The sequence below is a fragment of the Coloeus monedula genome, assembly GCF_965178545.1.
Source record: "Coloeus monedula genome assembly, chromosome: 2".
Classification (NCBI taxonomy): domain Eukaryota; kingdom Metazoa; phylum Chordata; class Aves; order Passeriformes; family Corvidae; genus Coloeus; species Coloeus monedula.
The window spans coordinates 77,451,783-77,474,093 of record NC_138782.1 but is presented as its reverse complement, the minus strand read 5'-3'; the positions used below and the strand labels follow the sequence as shown (position 1 = coordinate 77,474,093).

Genomic DNA, 22,311 nt, shown 5'->3' with positions numbered 1-22,311 from the left:
AGAAAATTGCCTTGGGAACATATGATCAAAATAAATGTTTCTTTCATGAAGACTGAAAACTTTTTTATTATGTCCAAATACAGAAATATGTGAGAGGAAAACTAAGTGAAAAATGAAAGAGGAGTTTTTTTACTCAGCTAAGTGAAAAACTGAGAAAAGATCAGTTTCATATCTTGTATGGGGCATACATTTAAGATTTATCCAAACTTAAGTACACTTTTACTCCTATTTCAGTGTTACATATTTTGTCCTCTGGTTGGGGGAGTACTGTGAAATACAGTTGTGATGTCAGTCCCTTTGTGACTTGCTCTGCAGTCACTCAGTTCAAATATTACTGCCTTAGTTCATTTCAGCTTCAATTATAGAGTTATCTTTTCTCTTGCACTCTTAGAAATTCTTTTTTTTTTAAAGCAAAAAGATAACTGCTTTTGTTTCCAAGAATAAATGTGCTAAGCTAGTGGAAATTTCATCTGAGTATGTTAATTTATGTGTCTTTTCAAGCTAAGTCAATTTTGATTTATAGTAGACAGTGTTTTTTTATTTAGCTTTGTATAGTTTGATACACTAGTAATACTTCTGTGGTATGTCTAGGAATTGCTAACTTGTTCTACTGCATCTTTTTGCATTGATTCTGACATCTTTGACAAAATCTTTTATCCTTTGACTGTGATACAGCCCTTTTTTCCCCCTCTTCACCCTCATTAAACTGCGCTGCTCATAGATCAGGCACTTGAGAGATCGTATTTCATACAATTATTATAATTATTTTGAAATGCCCAGGACTGTTAATTCTTATTGCTGTCACCATCATAACACTGAATTAATGGTAAAAATTTATGAAAATGTTCAAAAAAACATGTTTAGAAAACAGAATAACAACATTTCAAATCAGGCATATCATAATAGGGCATTTGACATATATAAATGTCAAATGTAGCTGGAGACTAGAAAACCATGGCAAATCTAATATTTTAATAAGACATAATGTTGTCTTAACTTTCAGCATTTCCTTCCATTATGTTATTTTTTTCTTACATTTTCACGTTAGATGCAAAGGTGAGGAAAGGATGGACAGGACTGAGTTTTTATTTTTATTTTTTTCTAACTGCCGTATGCTTTATCTGATAAGTACTTAGATGGCATGAAAAAAATTTTCTTCGTCTTGGTATGGTGATCTTCAAGATCAAAACTGTTCCATGAACTGAAGGCCTTCTCTGAACTTTAGTAGCACATTGATTCTCTCTTGTGGAACTGTGTTGGATGAGGTAGAGGTCTTTTTTCCACTGCAGTACTGCAAAGCCTTTATTAGAAAAGAATTGTTACTGGAAATAAGGTGAATTGGGATTGGCTATTTACAACTATAAAAGAAAGACGTTCGCACCTATGCTCTGATGTGCTTGCTTAGCATATTTAAGGAAAACAATAAAGCTGATTATTGCCTTGCTCTTCAGTTACAGCTGGTTAAGCTGAAACAGCAGTACAATGCATTTAAATTTCTGATGCTAAGACCCAAGAAACAGAAAAATTAAGTGATATGCACAGTATCAAAATAAAAATCTTGACTGTCTATGGAGTTAAACCTGGATCTATAGTTTTCTTGTTCAGTGATTTTTTTTTTAACCCTAAAGGTAGTCTCTTCTATATATGGCATTTAAGTAATTGCAACTTCAATATTAGTCATGAATATAGTTTTAAACACTTGTGCTTTTCTGTACTAAGTAATTATTTTAAAATTATATTTTTTTAAGTCCAAAAAAAGGGGCATCAGGGTTTGAGGTTTTTTTATTGTTTGTTTGTTTTTTCTGGCCTAGTCTAGGCACTTTTAAATCTTTCACAATAATGAGGTTTGTATTTCAAATGCATATGCATACCTGCACACACATGTCTAATTAAAAATATAGTTCTGTCTATTTTTTTGTTTGTTTTAGAAGGAAGTATTTTTCTCAGATATTAAGAATTGGAACAGGCTGCCCAGGGAGATGGTGGAGTCACCATTCCTGGAAGTGTTCAAGGAAGGGACTGGACCTGGCACTTAGTGCTGTGGCTTAGTTGGCATGGTAGTGTTTGGTCAAAGGTTGGGCTCTATGATCTTGGAGATCTTTTCCAAACCGAATGTTTCTATGATTCTATTCTATTTCACAATCTGGGAAAACAAATGTAAGAAGAAAACTACCTGGAATGAAAAGTTTTCTCTGATTACTGGCATGGCTACCATCCAAGAGACAGTTTTTGAAAATATATTCAGTAGGAAATAATGTAAATTTTATTTTTGCTCTCATACTCAGTGGTCCAGAACTGTCTTTTCAGGGTGACTAAAACTTTTGGTTAGTGATATGCTCAAAAGAACTATATTACCTAAAACCCCCACCCTTTCCTGTCCCTCTCCTCAAAAATCCCAACTCGATGATCAAATTATATTTTTCTAAAGCACAAACTACTGCAGTGTAAATTCTTTAAATGTGTTTGTATAGCCAAAAGACCACATATGGGCAATGTGGAACTTGGAATGAATTCTTTAGGATGTGACAGAACATGTCAATATAGCCTAAGGTTGTTCTGATTTATAAACAGTAGTTCTTCTGTATGTCAGAGGAAGAGTTTGGGGAGTAGTCATTACTGTATGGTTTGATAAGGAGATAAGTACATAGATATAGGTAGTTTGACATTGTGCACCATTTATGCATCTGCATTTTTTCCCCCAAAAGGAAATTATGTTGCACAAATACACCTCCAGAAGTCATTTGAGCAAATACTACTATTATCATGGGTGACTCTTGTGTATTGGCTTGCCCTCATGAATCTAATTTTTAAATTTTCAGCTAAAGACAATTGAAGCAGAATAGCTATATTTTTGACAAAGGGCTTGTTAAATAGAATTTTCTTTGGCAAAAATTCTTTTGAAGTCATTTACTAGACACATTTCCTTCTTTTTACTGATACAGTACCATCGTTTCCCTTGTAGAAGTCAAGTTTAACAGAAAAATAAGTCAACATAACACTAGATATCTTTGAACTCTTCTTCATGTCATTGCCACTAATCATAGTACATTTTAAATATTGCAAGTTGCAGATGGCATCAGACTCTGATGCATTAATATTTGTAAAATATGTACATGCATACACGTACTATTCTGATTGCTTTCCAATCTTTCACCTACAAGATTGAAAAATCCTGCTAAAATGTCGGACTCTAAAACTACTAACAAGGAGCTGCATTAATTATGTTTGCAGTGAGGAGACAATTCTTTTTTCTGGACTGCATATCTTAGAACTTTTTCCATTAAAAATACCATTGCTACTGTATCTTAATGGGATTAAATATAACTGATGATAATTTTAAGGATGGTTTACACTGCTGGAATTGAGTGAAATGATTTTGATGTAGTAAAAAAGCTTAATATTAATAAATATGAAAGGTCCATCAAGCTGTCTTTATCCTTTGTCTCTATTTTCTCTGTGCTTTTCTTAATGGTGTTGCTGTTTTAGATATAACAGCACAGAGAACACAGAACAGCCCACTGTTTGAGAACCCCCGCTAGCTAGTGCAATTTCTTTCTAATCCTTTCACTAGAGGGGTTTTTCTTTTAGGTGAGAATGATAAAACTAAGCTTTAGAGTTCACGGGTAATCTCTGTGAGTTATTTTGCAGCAATGAATTGTTCCAGTTGATGCGAAACATTCTATCAATGCCAATAAACCCACGTTCTCCTCCCTTCTACCCATACCCCTTTCAAAGCCCAATACACAATGAGATTTTTCTGAGACATAACCAAAAAAACTGGGCAGGGGGCTGTCAGGGAAGGAGAAGAGTACAGAGAGGTGTGAGAAGAAACAACTTGCTAAAAATAGAGAGGCTATTCTCTGGTGGCTCTGCAAAGCAGTATATTATTAGTTTTTGAAATTTTTGATGTGGTGAAGATAAGGAGTAGCCTTTTAAAGAGCATTAGTGTTTTCGTACAGAAAAAGGTTCATGTGTTCAGCCTATTGCAAAGTGCATTTGCTTGCATTCTTCCTGTGCAGCACAAAGGCAGCATTAATGGAAATGATAAATAGTTTGATGAGCAGGCCAGGTGGCATAGCAATGGCCTGCAAGACTGCTGAGCTGGAGACAGGTTTTAAAACAAACTTGAGTCTCTTGCTTCCTGGACTGGTTGAAGTTGAACATGTCGAGGAGGTAATGTGATTGATCTCTTTGGAGGAAGATGCCAGCTGGAGAGCTCACAAACTGCTCCTTCAGGATTCTCCTTAAAGATGAATTGATGGCAGCTTCTGAAAAGAGTTACTCACACCGCACTCTTCCCAGCCATTCAGAGGTAGGGCTCTATCACAGTGGCTGCTAAAAGAAGGAATTGAGAGTTTAAAGGGACAGGAAAAAGGTGTCCCTGGTGAAAGAAAGTGCAGGAAGTACATTCCCAAAATGCAGCTATTATTTCTATACTGTTGTAAAATAGATTTTTTTTAGGAGCTTATACACGCAAATGGTTGTATTCTGTTTGCTTTGGGAGTTTTTTGTTGGGGTTTTTTTTGCATTACGCTGGGGTCTTGTAAATCGTAATAAAATAACAGGTCACCTTTTCATCTGAGGCCTGAAATTCATATTATATTTTAAATCAATTATTTAAAAATTATTCTAGACAAGTATTCAATTAAAAAAATTCTAGATCTCCTCAAAATCATGGTGAAGAAAGGACTTATCTTATCCTTAGCTTCATAGTCCTTGCAGTTCTTGAATTGTATTCCTCCCTTCATTGCAGGCTCTGATACCTCTTCTTCTGATAAGCTATATACGTGTCCTTTTGAAACTGTCCCTTTCTGATTCAGAAACTTTTATATCTCAGTACATGACAGCTTGTTACTTTTATCCTGCATAATCAACTTGTTATGACATTTCCTCTAATGTCAGACAACAGCAATGAAACTTTGGTATTAACAGTAGCTCAAAAATCTTAGTTAATGTAGAAACATGTTTGTTTTACCTAAAACTACTCTGGCCCTCACCAATATGTACAGAGGATAGAAGGGTAGAAATTGAGTCCCACAGACAAACTACACACAGCAGGAACCAGCAATCTTCTTTGAGTCTTAGGAATCTCAATCATCCAAATGGAGGAAGTGAAAAAATAGAACAAATTTTGGTAACATTTAAAAATTAAAGCAAACACTTAATTTGTCTGACTTCACCTGATGTATTCAGGACTATCTGTTAAGGACACTAAATAAGGGAGACATCGTTTTTTGTTACTCCAAGGCTTTAGTTTTACTGTAAAAAGCCTTTAACATATGATGTCTGATAGCTGTGAAATATTGAATTTCAAACAGACTGTTATTAAAGGATAGTGGCAGAATTTATATCGTATGTGGATTGCGTGGTTACTTCTCAACTGTGCAATATTTTGTTCCCCTGGAACTTCTTTTGCCCATTGCTACTGCAGAAACTATTCTTGCAGAAGCCAGTATGTTAGGGTGTTCAAGGGAAGAGAAGATCAGTGACAACCAGAAGCTGGTAAGCTTTTACTGTCCATAGATGAACCCAAGTGATGCAGTTTATATATAGAACCTTGCTCTTTTAGGTTATATCTTTCCAGTGCTTAATTTTTAATTTGGTTACAAATAATGACCCCCTGCTCAATATTTAATCTAGAAAAGATTTTGTTTGTATATGGTAGTGTTTTTGTTTGTTTGTTAGTTTTTAGATGAATTATGCCATTTTTCTTCAGGAAATTATTTTGGTGGGCTTTACTTTCCAGTGAAACGAATCTATTGTTTTGCACACTTTTTAAAACACAAATGCTACATTCCGAAGGGTAGATACAGTGTAGAAGGAAACTTCTAGCCTTTAATTAGTATTTAAAAGATCCAGCTTTTGAAGTGTGATCCAGAACTGGAAAGCCTTTACTTGCTCTCCATTCCCACTAATGCCTGAATGAGGAAATCCTGCTTCTCAATACTTTACCAAAGAAATAAAAAGTACCAGAGTAAGGTATGCTCAGCATTGTCTGATTTTCTTTTGTTCTGTGAGGTCAATCTCTTCAGCGAGGAGCTGTAGGGTAACTGTGGCAGTGGTACTTGCCACCTGTGGCACACCTTCACAGTAGCACCCCACACCATGCACTCTCCACAGAGTGGCATGTCTTCAGTCCCTTGCAAGTGAGGGGGATTTGTTTTCCAAAATCATCCTGTTGAGAGCCCAGCAAGCTGGAAGGGGTTGAACATATGCCAGCAAAAAGTTTATTCCTTATAGTGGGTGGCCAAGCGGACTACTGAAGTGAGTAATTTAGTAGATTGGAACTTGCTTTGTTCTCTGCCATAATCCATCTGAACTTTACAAATGCTGGTGGCTGGAAGCATGGTGAAATATATATGTTAAAATTTTAAAAATGGAAGTATGTGCTCACTGTAACTATTAATAAAATTAAATATTCTGCTACACGTAGGAACTATGAACAAGACTACACATTAAAAGTTTAAGTTTGCTTTTTATTTCACATTGATGAGGACAGGAGAAGAAACATAGCTTCGAAACCCCTGGAATTTGCTTATTTCTCAGATTTAATTTATCTTAAGATATATTTTGAGAAATCTCATTGGTTACTATTTGTTATTGACAGTTATTGAAGACATAAATACTTCTTCGTGTACTTACCTGCTCATCTGTACTGTCCCAGCACTGAGGTCCAGTCAGTGCACTGAAGAGATGTGCATTCATAGGTTTTCTTCCCCATATCCTCACACTCAGGTTGCTTTGGTAGCTTTCTATCTTTTGTACTGCCTTCCAATGTGGTACTTTGTTTATTGCTCATCACTTCTCTATCAGATACATAGGTAATACAGAAGGCAGACACTATAATAGTATTCTCCTTGTCAGCCCTTAATTGCTCCAGTATTAGTTCCTGCATCTGTAAATCTTCTATTTCACATTTTGGTGGGATTCTCTGAGGTAGTCCAATAATGATAAGATTTATGAAGATTACAACTTTTTTTTTTTTTTTTTTTTTTAATTCTTGAACAGCCCAGTTAGGACCTTTAGGGACTGATGTTCTTGGGTAATGCTCTGGAACAGAACAAAGCCTGGAAGTTTTGGAATTCTTGGATTTTGGCCACTACTGTTTCTTGAGTTTATCTCAGTTGGTTAGAGTACGGAGCTAATAACACCAAGGCTGTGGGTTCAATCCCTGTATGGGCCATTCAGTTAAGAGCTGGACTTGATGTTCCTTGTGGGTTCCTTCCAACTTAGAATATTCTGTGATTCTCAGACTAATTAAACTAAATGTTTAATTCATTAGGGTATTGGAGGACATTTACTTCAAAAACTCCTTAGTCAAGAAAACACTTCTTGTCATTCTGTAACAAATCTTGGACCAACAGTAAAAGACCAAAACTGTATTTTATTGGTGCAAGCAATGGGGATAGATCAAGGGACCTGTCAATTTGTAGTTTCTTACATTCATTTATTAAAATTTTGTAACTTAAGCTTGCTACAGAGAGAAAAGCAGCATCACTTTTCCCCTTTCCATCCCATCTCAAAGCTCCTTGACAGCTTAACAGTCCATCCCACCTCCAAAAGTGTAACAAAGGTGATTGGTGTAACACCTGAAAATATGAATAAAACTTGCATATTAGGGACTCTGCCCTTTTGAGTAAACAATGCTTTGAAAGAACAGTTTGCAGTAGAGAAAGAACAATCAGTCTTCCCTTTAACACTTGCTGTATTAAAAATACTCAGCACTTGTACAGAAAACTTGATCAGGAATCACTGTAATGTTTTATACAATCAAATTAATTTCAAAGTCACTTCCACAAACATAGTAAATTTTGTTCTGGAGTGGTTTCGATTCCAAAACTTGCAGAGTAGTGTAGAGCTGCTTTTGTCTCTTGCTGTTCTTGAAAAGTGGTTCAGTATAGAAATATGAGAACAGATTCACGTGAGAATGTTCTACAGTGCTGAAATTATTCACAACTTTGTATGTAAACTTAATTCATTAGTTCAGAGACTGGCTAGTCTGATTAAAAACTATTAGTCTGGGATATGGCTTTAATTGAATTAGAGTAATATGTTCTAAGAAGAGGAATGTCATACTGCATGATAATGCTGGAGGAAGATTTGTCTGTCTTAAGGTAATCCTAACTGAGGCTGCTCACTGTCCATTAATATTAAGGGAAAAGAGACTTGTGATAAAGTGTCGGGAGTACAGATACTTAATTTTTCTTTTTCATAACATTTTTGTGTATCAGTTCCAACCAACTGAGAAGGGAAAAAAAATCAGGAAACTTTGAATGCTTACAGTATGTTCTCCTGCTAGCAGTTCAGGTTCTTGTTTTGATAATTTTCTTTTCTCCTGAATCCTGTTTTCTTTAAGGTCTCATTCGATTACAAGAGCTCATCAAGGCTCCATCACGGTACAACCTAAGACTAAAAATCCGTCAGTTACCAGCTGACACAAAAGATGCAAAGCCATTGCTAAAGGAGATGAAAAGAGGCAAAGAATTCCATGTAATCTTTGACTGCAGCCATGAAATGGCAGCAGGCATCTTGAAACAGGTAATCCTCATTTTGCTTTAGATGGCTTAATCTTTTTCATCCCTAATTCATAAAAGTATTATCCAGACCTAATGGTATTTAACAAGCAGGGAAATTGTATGTCAGTTTTATTGAGGCCTAACTGAAAATCAGTCAAGGCTTTCAGAGGTAATTTTATTAGTGACACAAATCATAGGTGCTTTAATTATGTTTTTATAAAGAAACAGATTAATCAATTTATGTTCAGGAGGAACATGAAGGAATATTATTCTTTCAACTATGAAGAACTGGTACTTTGGAAAATTGATGCTTTAAGCATGGTTTTAAATGCTTGCTTAGTGTTATTTTATGTATCAAATCTGTATGCACGTATGTATATCTTTATCTATATATTTATTTTTATTTGAGGCTTCCAAGAGGTGTATTCCTAATCAGGTAGTGATATCTGAATAGTATGTTACCAATAGACACTATTAATGTCTTCCATTGAGAGGACAGAATTGATATCCCTATCAGAGCCATATTCTCTTTGCAGTAATTTTGGAACTACAAAACACCCAAGTACATTTGGATAGATGCTTTGAAAATATTGTGTGCAAGTAAGATGAGTAGGTGAGATACAGCTGAATTCCAGATACTTAGCTGGCTCAGAGACCATCTTCCCCATAGTTTTTAATTAAGCTATGACTTCCAATAAAGAAGATAAGGAGAATACCTAAACTGAAACAGTGTTCTACACTTCTAATGCATAGCTTTTAGTGGCTTTAATTCATGTTTATATTATGCTTGCTGGAAAACCATAGGATCTAAATTGAAAGCAAAATGTATTTAAGAGTTGGAAATATACATCTCATTAGAGGTACTTATGGGTATTATTGCGGGTACAATTAAAATTGCTAGTTAACCTACACGTAATATATAATTTCTTTTCTTTATTGTTCAGTTATTGAAAAACTTTTATTAATTCCTAGTAATTTTAAACCTCTGCTGGTGTTTTTTTCTAAATGTAAGCCTAGTTATTCTAGTTCTTTAGCCCAAATAATTAAATGTACATTTCATTATTTTAAATATTTTAAATGTAAACAATGCAGATGGAAAATGTGTTGATAGCAATATTAAGATGCAATACTAACAATTACTCCATCGAGATACATTACTTATACAGTACCTAGCACTTTTTAGGTGAAAAGGAACTTTTATTTCACAGTATACAATATTGTGAAAAATGTATGAATAGAGGGAAATGGGAACAAAATTAAAAGCATTGTATCTTTAATCATGTCCCAGGTCCCAAGAGTGAGGACTCAGGCTCTTTAAATCAAACTGTAAACTGTTCTATCAAAGTACGCTGCTCATCCTAAAGATTACAGAGGGAAGATACAGAAAAAATTCTTTCATGAGTGTTTTAGATCTTTATACAGATTCTGTAGATTTTTACTTTTTCATTCAGGTCCTATACTGCAATTCTTTAAATATGCCTAAAATTTGTGGTTCTGAAGCTGAATGTGAGCACTTGCTGTCAAAACTGACACAAGGGATTTTGAGAATATATTTATTATTTAGTGTTAATATTCCAAATATAGTGTTTATAAGTGATTATTGAAAAAAAATCTTTATATATCTATTTCTGAATTATTACCTGATCCACTTTTTTTCCTGGTAAGTGAGGGATGAATCTGGGGAGACATGACAAGGAGTTTCAGCTTGAGAGGATGATTGGAAAGATTAACAGTGAAGGTGGTGGAAGACAACACAAGTTGAAAATAGAAAAAACAAAGTACCTTGAGAGCCCAGTGAAATGGCAACTACTCTTTGCTGGCCAAAAATACGTAATGAAAAGTAAAAAAAAAATCCCATTAATCAGACAAGCATACATAAATTAAGGCAAATCTCACTGTTATCTACATCACCAGGCAACCAGGGAATGCATACATAATTTAAAAGGTTAGGGAAGCACTGTAATAATGAGAACAGAGAAATTACAATGTTTGAAGAGGAAAAAGAAGTGAGATCTTTAGAGAAGTGAGAAAGTGAAAGAAGGAAGACCTGGAAAAGAGGCAGCATCATCGCATAGCAGAATAAGGAACATGCGTAGGATGTTGTGTAGGGATCCTTTGGAGTATGAAAGACTTGATTAGAAGCAGTTATGATACAGGTGACTGCAAATGTATTACATATATAGAGGAAGATACTTTGGTTTTATTAAAAAAAAGTTCTAAAAGCTAAGAATGTTGGTAGTCGTAAGGTTCCTAACAAAGTTATAATATTTCTCATAGGAATGTGGTTTTCCTGTGTTTAAGAGAATTTAACTGCTACTGGAACACTATAGTTCTAAGTACTGTTGTGGAATTCTAAATACACAAGTATAGGCATTCTTTGGAAAAGCAATGTGTTTTCTTTCAAAATCTTGTTTAAAATATAAAATCTGATCTGCAACTGGCATTTGGATTGGTTTTAGACGTTTTCCCCTGGAAAGGATCATATAGACTATTCATTTAATCCGTTTTTAGGCAATGTCACAAGTAAAAAGTCTCCCATAGTCTTCAGAACGCTGACAATTCTTTTTAATACAAATTCTGGTATTGTCCCAGTAGTGTAATTGTGGCCTTCAGTGTCTTTAAAGTGGTCCATCTGGTAGCAACTTAGCAAAGAATTCCTTTGATAATTCCTGGAAAGGAAGAAATACTAAGGCAGCTTTTGTGCAGAGCATGAAGATACATGCTTTTCAGGAGAAAATGCCCTTCATGAATAAATATGATGAGACATAGATTTTATCTACAAATATTAGTTTTTATGCAGTTGAGAGGAAAGCATGAATTTTTAAAATGCACAGTTTACCAAAAAATACTTGGCATTACATAGTTAGCAAGAGTGAAGAAGGTACTGGATAGATACCTGAATTTATAAAGTAATTCTATGAATATTTGTTCTTGAATTTTATTTAAGTGGTATCTATCTTGCTGTTCAAAATTTGACTCAAGATAATTTTCTTCCATGGTTGGAAAAATGTGCACATGTATAATATAGCTTGGGTCCTTCTTTTAAATGCATGGTATTGTTCATCAAAATAGAAAAAAAAATCCTATTATGTAATTCTTTTTAAGGGAAGGGTTCAATAATGAATGAAAATATTGTCGACTCAAATTTTGTGTTGTAACTTAATGTATCCATTAGTATGTAAAAATACAAGCCTCTTTTACATTTACTGCACTAAACAGCCTAATAATATTCTTTCTATCAGAAGATCTGGTTCATAAATTCCTTTAATAGTCAGTAATCTTCTCTAACTGCTAAGAAATGACTTGCTTGACCTAATTTTAGTATAATTCCAACCCTATAGTCTGATCTTAGTAGTGTTCTTTTACAGCATTTCATTTGCAATGTAAGTGTGGTAAAAATGTATTATGTGCCCTCAGAAACATTAATCTTTTGTTTATTTTTTCAAGGCTTTAGCTATGGGGATGATGACAGAATACTATCACTATATCTTTACCACACTGGTAAGTGGCTTGTAAAAACATAGTGATGACATAAAACAAAGATGTTACTTTCCTAATTATATTACTTAAGAAAGTGGAAAAGTTCTTTCTGGAATGCGGTGTGAGTGCAAGATGTTTTCTTTGCTGAGTCTTCTTACTTTCAGTGAAAACTCATCAGGATGGTTTAATTATTGTTCAATAGTGTGCCCTGGAAACTGGTAGACCAGAAAAAGCATCTGACTGTAGCACTGCAGTTTTTTACTGTCAAGGAAGGATAAGTGTATAATTCATAAATCATTGCTTATTTTATGCATTTTGTCCTTTTTATCTTTTAGTTATTTGTATGTGAAGATTATGACATTTTAAAATTTACTCATATATTCCATATTTTTAATCCAACATTTTACAAGGTATTTCCTCTCTGTCATATGATTCATGAATAATTTGGTGTGAATCTTAGCAGTATTTTACTTAACAATTCGCATGAGCTTTTTAGGTGCATGAATTATGCAATGTTCTTTGGTGTCCACTGTAAATGTAACTTAGAAGGAATTTGATCATTCTTGGATCTATCACTTGCAATAAATGAACATTTAAAATGCGAATGCTCTTACAAAACATAACAAACATACATGAAGACCTTTTTCCTGCTTACCACAACCTAACTAAAAAGCAGTTTAAAAGTTCGCAAAATACTATTTTGGAGACTACCGGGTCTCTAGAGTTGTGTACATTTCTCTGTCTTGAATTTGCATTCAATTTTGTCTAATTAGATTGCAGTTCATTACGCTTCTTAAAATAAAAGTATGAGAAAAACATGAGACAGATGTGCCTTGGCAAAACCATGCTTGAAATGACCGATATTTAAAGTCACATTGATGTTTAAGTTCTTATGAAAATGAGTCCTTTGTGGTAGGGTAGGAGTCCTCTTCCAAACCACAAAACAGAAGTTCATGGAAAGTATTAACATGAAATAGCTAGTTGAATAGAAAGGAAAATAATTTGTGAAGTTCAAAGGCCAGCCCTGCAAAAATACCTGTCTTATTTTAGAAGGATAAATTGTTCTATCACTTATAGATTGACGATTGCATGCAATAGAATTTCCCTCACTAAATAGATTTCCCTCCATAAAAATGGAGTATAGATGTTTCAAAGGTTTTTTTTTTATTTTTAAGACTTTTATTTTCCTATTGATGAAAATTTTTCATTTGAGGGCTATGCTGTCCATTGGCATTGAATTTTCACTCTTAAACCTCTATTTAAAAACGAGAATTTTCTGTCATTTACTTATTAGAACATTAGATTTTCTATGGACACAAGAGTTTTATATTGACTTGAAACTATAAAGAGATAATTTACTGTGCACAAACATATGATAGATTTTGATTTTGCAATGTAGCTCTGGAACTTGCATCAGAATTTAGCTGTTTTGATATATTAATTGCTTCTTACCTGACATGGCGAAAGTCCTGTCAAATAAATTTTCCAGTCACAGTGCTTACAACAGTCTTCTGTGTAATCTCCTCTTGATTGATTCAGGATATAATGCACTAGCTCATTAATACACTGACCTGTGTCCATTTGTGATATATGCATAATAATATTGTGTTTATTTATTACATTCCAGTGTAAACATGAATATGTTTGGGTTAAAAAATTGCATTCAAGGTTCTGACTTCTTGTACAGTGAAAACTGAAAGAATTTTTTAAAGAGAAAGATGTAACTTAGTTCTAGTTCCATCCAACATTTCGTTTGCAATAAAATGTTTTACTTCTTCGTAAAGAGGATATGAATTAGGTTATTTTAAATGAATTTTGACACAACTTAATATATTAAATATTACGTATGGGAAATTATATCATAATTGCTAGCTACAGAATTAAAAATTAGTAGTGATTGATAACTGGTTGATATTTTTGTTGGCTTAGTGATGTTAACAATGGGTGTTATATTCTGGTTTTCCATAGCACAATATTTAATCTTCTTCAGCTATAGCCAATAAACAAAATGGATTCAGGCAAGCGTTACAGCTAACACTACCTGACAACAAAAATTAAATTAAAAATTAGATTAACGACTGGCTATGAATTATGGGGAAGATTTCTATGTTCAATAAACTATGTTATAGGGAAATAATATGTTATCTATAACCTTGATTACATCTTTCTTTTCTCCATATTCAAGACTTGATCTTAGACCCGAGTTTCCTGATGTCAAGTACTGTTTCTACATTGCTTCTTAGGATTTGATCAAAGCACTAGGACACCCTTGAATTTATTTTCTTGAGCCAAAATTTGATTAAATTTAAAGTCTTGTACATTTTCCCTTGTCCCTGCTCACCACCACCCCCACTCCCCATCCAATTCCCTCCACCAATTTACCCTCCCAAGAATAACATGTTTAAGTTTTACTGGGAGGGAAAGTGCAAGGAAACTCTTGTTCAGTTTATTTTACTATTTCATATCTGTTTGATTTCTTCTAAGTTCAAGAACTAGCAATTAATATTAATATTTAACAATTAACAATAATATTTAAGCTTAGTGTTGTATTTTAGCCTACCTAGTAGTAATACAGTTCTGTAATTGGACTAACATTTCCTGAAAGTCTGTTCTTCCACTGAGAATCAGATTACTCCCACTATAAGGGCAGCCAAGTTACTTGCTCACAGACCGGGGCCCCCAGACAAGCAGAACACACTTCCTAGCATAAACAGCACTGAAAAATTACCATGCCTTCATCTGGGGAGATGGTCCAGCAATTGAAATAGCAATTGTAGTGTATTACAGAATTTATACAATGGTAATTTTTTCAGGACCTGTTTGCCTTGGATGTGGAACCCTATCGGTACAGTGGTGTTAATATGACTGGATTCAGAATTCTAAACACGGAAAATACCCAGGTGTCATCTATCATTGAGAAGTGGTCTATGGAGCGCTTGCAAGCACCCCCGAAGCCTGATTCAGGTTTGCTGGATGGATTTATGACGGTATGAATACCAGTATTTGGTTCCTTTTTTTTATATGTTTGTGAAGCTAAAAGAAAATTTAGCTTTTTGTTTGTTACTAAAAGTATTTAGAGGTATGTAACCAAAAACTATTTTAAACATGAGTCAGAGAGTAACTGTGATATTTCTGTTAATATTTTTCAGATTGAATACATGACTATATTAACTTTTTTTCAAAATTACACCTACTGCATTTTTTTTCAAATTATAATGCCATATTCTAAATGTCAAAATCACCTAGTCTGTATTTCCCTAATTTGCTGGTGAAAATTTTTTATGGGACAAAAATCAAGCTAATGACAATTATCTTTTTCTCTTTTTTGTCTTATTCATTTACAATTCAATCATTAATAATGTGTACTTTTAAATTTTTACATAAATCCTGTTTTAAAATATTTTATTAATATTATAAACAGCACCTTTTTACTATCTTTTCCACTTTCTGTGCCTTCAGATTAATCTGATTAATTAATCTGGTTGTTTGTTTTTACTTTTTCCTTCCATTCCCATTATTCTTTGGCCTCACTTCAGTTCATAAAAATCACAATTATATTCCTGCATATAAACTTCCATTGCTACGTTTTGGTGAGTTTCTGTTCATTAGTTGGAATTAAATCTGGAATTTTAATGTCAAGGAGGGATTTATTTTAAAAAACATCCTACATTAGGTCTGATTTAGTCTTCAAAAATTGGAAGATTTTCCACTTTGGCCACTTAGCAATTTAAGTAGTTGGGTTTTGTTTGGCTTTGTTTTTTATTTTTTGGGGATTTTTTTTTTGTTTGTTTGTTTTTGTTGGGTTTTTTTTGTTGGTTTTCTTTAGGCTTTTCATCTTCCATTTGAAAAATAGCAAATTCTATTTCTTGAAGACAGGAATTTTAGTAATCTATCAGATTGCGTTAATTATTCCACATGACACAGCTAATCAACAATCTTTTTCTACTGATAAGGTTTAAGGATCTTAAAGATATTAGATACTAAACTACAATAAATATTTTAACAAGTTAATTTAATTTTTTTTTCTGGAAAATTACCCTTTTTAGAGAGAAACATTTTTTTTTAATATACTTACTGTATATAACGTCTTGAACATGATAACTTGAAACATTTTAAATTTTTTTTACTAATTTCCTTGCACTGCACTTTACAGATTACATCATACAGTAGTTTAAAAGTTATATTGTTCATATTTCTAAATAATTTCAAACAAGCAAATGAACCCCTGAAAATCTGAAAATTGCGTGAAGCATACATCTGGTTTATATATAGCTGCTACTTATTACTGTAAGTCATTGTTTCATGCTTCCTTGCTTACATTAATACTTTCTTTTTTTTTATTTTTTCCTTTTTGAACTTAAAATTTTCATCACTTCTTCTCATTCATTGTAGTTGTATCTTTTATGTATTGATCAAAGATGTAACTGATCTCAAACCATTGGATATTTACAAAGATCACTACTGATAATTACTTTATGAGAACTTAGGGCCATGGTGAAAAAATAATGGAATAATAAATATTGGAATAAAGTTCTGTGGGCCCAGTGCATGTTTTTCATCTCCTGTGGTGCTGTAAAGAAAGTGCTTTTCTCAGAAAAGCTTCTGATGTGAGGCAGAAACCTATAATTGCTAGTATATGACTGTGTAAGAATAATACTTCACACCATTAGTTTGCCTCAGGATAGAAAAGTATTAAAAAGTGCATGAAAAACACAGTGGCTTCTCTTCTGGACCTTTAAGAGCCCTCTGTGCTCTAAGTGGAACCAAGTGTTCATACAGACTGGGATGAATATTTTCTATTCATTCTTTTTGTTGATTAAGCGTGTAAATGTTCTTTGATTACCTGGGTTTTAAATACCTGAGACATGTAGATAATATTTAAACTATATTTAAAGGGCAATCTTGGCAAGCATTATGAGATTACAGAGCTCTTTTTATCTGGCCCTTAGATACAGAAAAACCATCCACAGCGTGTGCATTTGGAAGGTGTGAAAGTCACATCATGATGCCATTGCACAATATTCTTTCTGTGCCTAGAATAAAATAAGCCACTTTACTGACTTATTACCAGTGATGTTGTAAAATCAGTTAAGTGTGTAAAATTTGACTTTCATGTCACTGTTGTTCACTTATATTTAAAGTCAGAAATGGACTTGGGAGTCAAAGACTCTCCATAGATATTGCTGCTATGGAATACTCTAACTGATATGGGCTGGACTGGAAATATGTTTTATTTTCACTGGTTGATAAAGGCTACAGCTTAATCAGAAAAAAATTAGCAAAAAGACTGCTTAATGGGAATGCATTCAGCCTGAACCACGTAGCTAAATGGCATTTAATCACACTTTAAAGCACCTGAAACTCATGCCAAATAAAAACCTGAGGCTTGTATAAAACATTTAGAGACCTCGGTGAAGACTAAATGTTTTCTGGGGGTGTAAAACCATAAAACCAGACAGTTAAGGATTTCAAGGTTTTTAAGCTCCAGTGGTGTTTGTGTATGTGTAAGGTACTTCTACCCTTCACTTTTTCACCATATTGATTTACCCTTATGACAGTTTGAACTATCAATATAACTCTGACATTGCTTTTCCTTATTTATGATGCATAGAGTTCCCAATCTTAATGGTTGTTTCAAGGTCTTTTCTGTAGGCTTGTATAACTCTCTAACTAGAATACAATTTTCCTCTTAATTATCTTACCTTTAGTATCCCGATATAATAAAAAGTTGTTATAAAATTCCATCTCATCCCCTTATAATGTTCCAAGTCACATTTTCGAGTGTGAATCCTGTTGAGTTCAATTATGATAGTTTTGCCTTTGTTTCTAGGCTGTTCCTCAGCACAGCTCTGAAAAGGGTGATGGTTTACCACACCTGAGAGGAAAAGTGATCAAAATCAAATTTTCAATCACATTTCACTCTCCTCTTAGGATTTCTTAAGTATTTCTTTGTATGGACTTTGGAGAAAAAAACTTATGTGTATAACAAAGAAAGTAAATGCATTCTATGATTTAGCAGAGTAACTACAGTACAACTGGCTTTTTCCATGACTGCAGAAAATCTGTAGAAATGTTGGAAGTCACTTGCTGTGTTGTGTCAGATTATACACACTTTCTTTACGCAGATTTCTTGAGGTAAAATGTATGCTTGTTTAAAAAAAATGATTTATAAGAAATGTTCTCTATTAAAGTCTAAACTAATTTCTAAACAAAATGAAAAATGTGAATATTCTTTTAATATGATACATAGAAGTTCTAAGGGGGTCTTGCTGGTCTACTCTTATTGAAGAGATTTTTCTATCATCATTCACATACTAATAGATCTAATTTATGCTTTTGGTGGTTCTTTCATATTTCCTAATGTCTGAGAATAATCAAAATGATACTTGTCCTCATCACGTAGAAAAAATAATCTAAATGTGTTGCTATTCAAGTATATTTGTATCTTTTTAACTATATATGCAGATATGCACATGCACACTAAGTATAGCTTACTAAGCTACTTAAATTGTTATATTTATTTCTTAAATTTCTAATGGTCCTTTTTATTTTAAGTATTCTCAGCAGTCTAGTATTTACTTTGATCATTGTTTTTGTATCACCATACTCTCACTGATCAGAAAAAAAGAAAAATACAGTACTTAAAAAAGTAAATATCACATGAAACTGGGACATGCCTTGGCTTTTATTTCTTATAATAAAGTACAGGAATTTGTCAATTATAATTTTACCACAGGTAATAAACCATGCCTTTAGAAAATTGCAGAAGAAAAGAAGAGTGAAAGATCAAACTGTTGCAATACTTTATCTCCCTTGTTAGTAGAATTAACTGTATCCAATGTTTCAGTGTCTACGTATCATCGTCTTGTTTCTTCTTGTTAACTTGGGTGAAAAAGTCCAAAGGAAACAAAGGATTCGTTTTTGCCCATTTAAAATCAAAGTCCCTTTTTTTTTTCAGACAAACTTTTTAATTAATTCTGACTTGATTCTGCACTTCCTGACTTAATTCAGCAATACATATAAATGAGTTTTTTTAAAATTTGGCTTCTTACATGTTTCCAAATAAAATCCAAAATGGCTACCCTACGAAAATCAAATGGACAAACATCCATTCATTCATTCATGCATTTCCCTGCTTGTCACCACATATTCTTACTTGTTAGCAGTTCAAAAAGCACTTTATAGAAGTTAAACTCCAGACAAAGTGGGTTGTTTGCATTTGAACCTTGTACTATCACATTTCTAAACAACTTCTAACTAGATTGAAGCTCTTTAAACTATTCTCTGATACACCATATACTCATTACTGTTATTTTTCACCAACTTTATACTGAATTCTGACATTTGAAAGTGGTTGGTACTTAACAACCACTTGAACAGAATGACTTGGCATTAATAAACACACACTATTTTTCAACCACATTACGATTTCTTCTTGAAAAATGAACTTACAGTACGAGTCAATAAAAACCCCAAACAAACCATAAAGAAATGAAAATAATTTTTATCACTTCAGCTATTTTTTTTTCTTAAAAAAGTTTGGATTTGCAGAGGTTCATCCTTATTTTAGTCTGAAGTAAAATATGAATTTTGAATTTTCCTGCAAAATGGAAAAATGATAATTATTATGACTGAATATTTTTATTAAATTCTAGCAGTATTGTATAAGTAGAAATATCTGGAAAGCAGAGGGGCAACATACTATATTAAAGAAACTTTACTTTGGTAGACTTCACTTGTTGAGTCTGTACAAGTATTACATCAAAAGAGGAAAAAACCCACAAAACCCTGAGCACACATACACTTTCACATTTATATATGACAACCATGATTCACACCAAGCAAAATAGAGCATAAATAAAGTGTTATGAGTTCAGAATTCTTTTACTCTACCACTATTAATCTTCACAGTTTTCTGTGCCTCAAGTCAGAATTTAGCATGCATAATTAAGATGACCTAACAAGCCCTGCTGCTTAAATAACATAAAGTTTTCCTTACTAATTGCTTTTGCCTATCATCTAATTCAGCTATCTGCTTTCGTCTTCTCTAGAAAAGAATGTGATTTTTTTTTTCTCTTCTAACTATTGATTCTATTCTTTAATGCCCACTTTAGTAGCTATATATGGGAGGTGCAGAGAAGCACTGTGGTACTTCTTGAATGCAAGAGCCAAGGTCAGTGTTTAGGCATTTACCCCAGAAAAACCACAGTTTGCAGCTGATACATTTTGTGTGCTGTCTGGCAGAATGGAGCATTAGTTAGTCAAGCACTTTCTCTTTTCACTACTAATTATCTTTTTTAGTTTTTTGCCTTTTTTTTTATTAGTTTATCAGTAAATGAAAATGATAATTGAAAAAACCCCCTGAAATTTAGAGTGATATTAAATACTGTAGGGAAAATCCTAGAGATTTTTTGCATATGCAGAATGGATTTATGATTCCTTTCTGTGCATGGGAGTTTCATTTGCTTAAAAAAAGGGAGATGAAATTTTATTAATAAAGTTTTGAAATTTTTAAAGCTGATGTACAGACTTCCTCCAGTAACGAAAATAGATTCAATAATGTTTTCTTTAAGTACATAACTGTAAAGAAGATGCAAAGATCATGAGGAGAGATTCTAATACCTTCATAATTATCCTTAATTGAAGGACTATACAAAGGCATTTACTCACAGAGCTGCCTAGGTAATTAATTTTGAAACTAGGCATTTTAAGAGATATGGTAAAAATCCTGAAGTTATAATTCCTTTGGTATTTGAGAATGGAAATAAAAAAGAGAATAATGTTGGATTTCTAAGTGTGTAGATATTTTTCCCTAATTAGCTCTTCATATTTGCACACAAAAGACTGGGTGGGGATATATTTATATATTATATTCTTTGTTCTCTTTTTCCCCTGACTGTAAGAAAGCTTCCAGTAAGCAACCTCTCTATGTCTAAACCTTGTGACTGTTTTGTAAAATCTAATTTATCTGAATGTTCACTTTCTTAGCTCTGTGGGTATGTTAACTTAATATTCTCAGAACTTATGTTGAATCCAAGGTCAAGATAAAGAATTGATAAAAAATGTATGGTCAAACAGTGAGTATAGATGGACAACAATGAGGTATTTCCAGTTGCATTAAATCAATCTGCTTAAAAATCCTAAAACCTTGTAAGGAATTGGACCAATACTTGAAGACCATGTTAAATGGCCACAGGTAATCAGGTGAAAGAGCACAGTAATCAACCAGATTTCTCTGATTTATTTTTGGTGAAGGTTTTTGAATCATGTTAAACTAGCTTGGTTAAGCTACTAATGTTGGAAAGTGTACCCTTTTTTTGCATTATAAAAAATTGGAAAAGATTAAGAGAGTAATCCAAAATTAAAAAAAGGGATTCCGTTTTTTTATCATGTTATAACCAATGCTTAATGATGTTTTTCATGAAAGAGATAAATAACTCCCATGTCTGATAATTGAGCATTAATAATACTGAGGGCACTCTTGCTCTGAAAGATAAGTATGTATTTCCCAAGTTCTTTGCTCTACTTAAAAACAAGCAAACAAGCAACAACAAAAAACCCCAAACAAAACCCCAGTCCAACCAAACAAAACAAAATAAACCCACCCCCTCAAATCCCAATAATTTTAATCTAGGTGTTGCTAATCCATTTTAATCAAGGTTTGGGTAAACAGCATGATCCAAGTAAAAGAGTGAGTTTAAAAAAAAAAGTGAAGCTGTAATAAGTGTGGGTATTAGAATTTAACCAAGTAGAGTTAAAATGATACTCTTAATTACTGACTCAAGAAATCCAAAAAGGGAGATTCAAAAATGGAAATATACTCTATTAGCATTATTTTTATTTTGCATATTTAGTTCAATATATTTTTAACCTAATTTTGTTCTGCATAAATTTCATAGTTTCTGAGAAGTGTTCTCCAAAATTCTTTTTTTTTTTTGCATACCTCATAAAGGAAGCAAAAAAATTATGGTGTAATTCAGGATTTTTTTTCAGCATACTCCTGGAGCTTGTCTGACTTTGTTTATCCTTGATGTCAGTATTTTCAGTGATAGTACAAGCTGTTGAATAACTTGATACAAATTAGTAATTTAGTTTTCCTGATGGTAAAAGGATATTTGTGAAACCACAATCTCTTATCTGCACAAGACAATATGGAAATAGCAGTTATATTTGGAATAGCTACTAAAATAATAATTTAGTAACTGCTATCAGGCACTGTGACTGGACAGGAGAACTGGATGAGAAGAAGGTGCTGTTAAGGTTCCCAGGGTGAAAAGATCAATAAAAATAAAAAGAAATACTTGTTACAGAAATA

The 22,311-nt window shown here is 33.2% G+C and overlaps 1 protein-coding gene across 1 annotated transcript in view; it reads left to right on the top strand.

Annotated features, from left to right (window-relative positions):
- The window catches only part of GRIK2 (glutamate ionotropic receptor kainate type subunit 2), a gene marked incomplete at both ends in the record, with an annotated part of 355,572 nt that overhangs the window by 126,576 nt on the left and 206,685 nt on the right, over positions 1-22,311 (top strand). Inside the window, 3 exons of the mRNA XM_082276818.1 lie at positions 8,357-8,538; positions 11,964-12,017; positions 14,810-14,983. Of these exons, the coding sequence (XP_082132944.1) occupies positions 8,357-8,538; positions 11,964-12,017; positions 14,810-14,983 (410 nt within the window). The remainder of the gene's footprint in view (positions 1-8,356; positions 8,539-11,963; positions 12,018-14,809; positions 14,984-22,311) is intronic.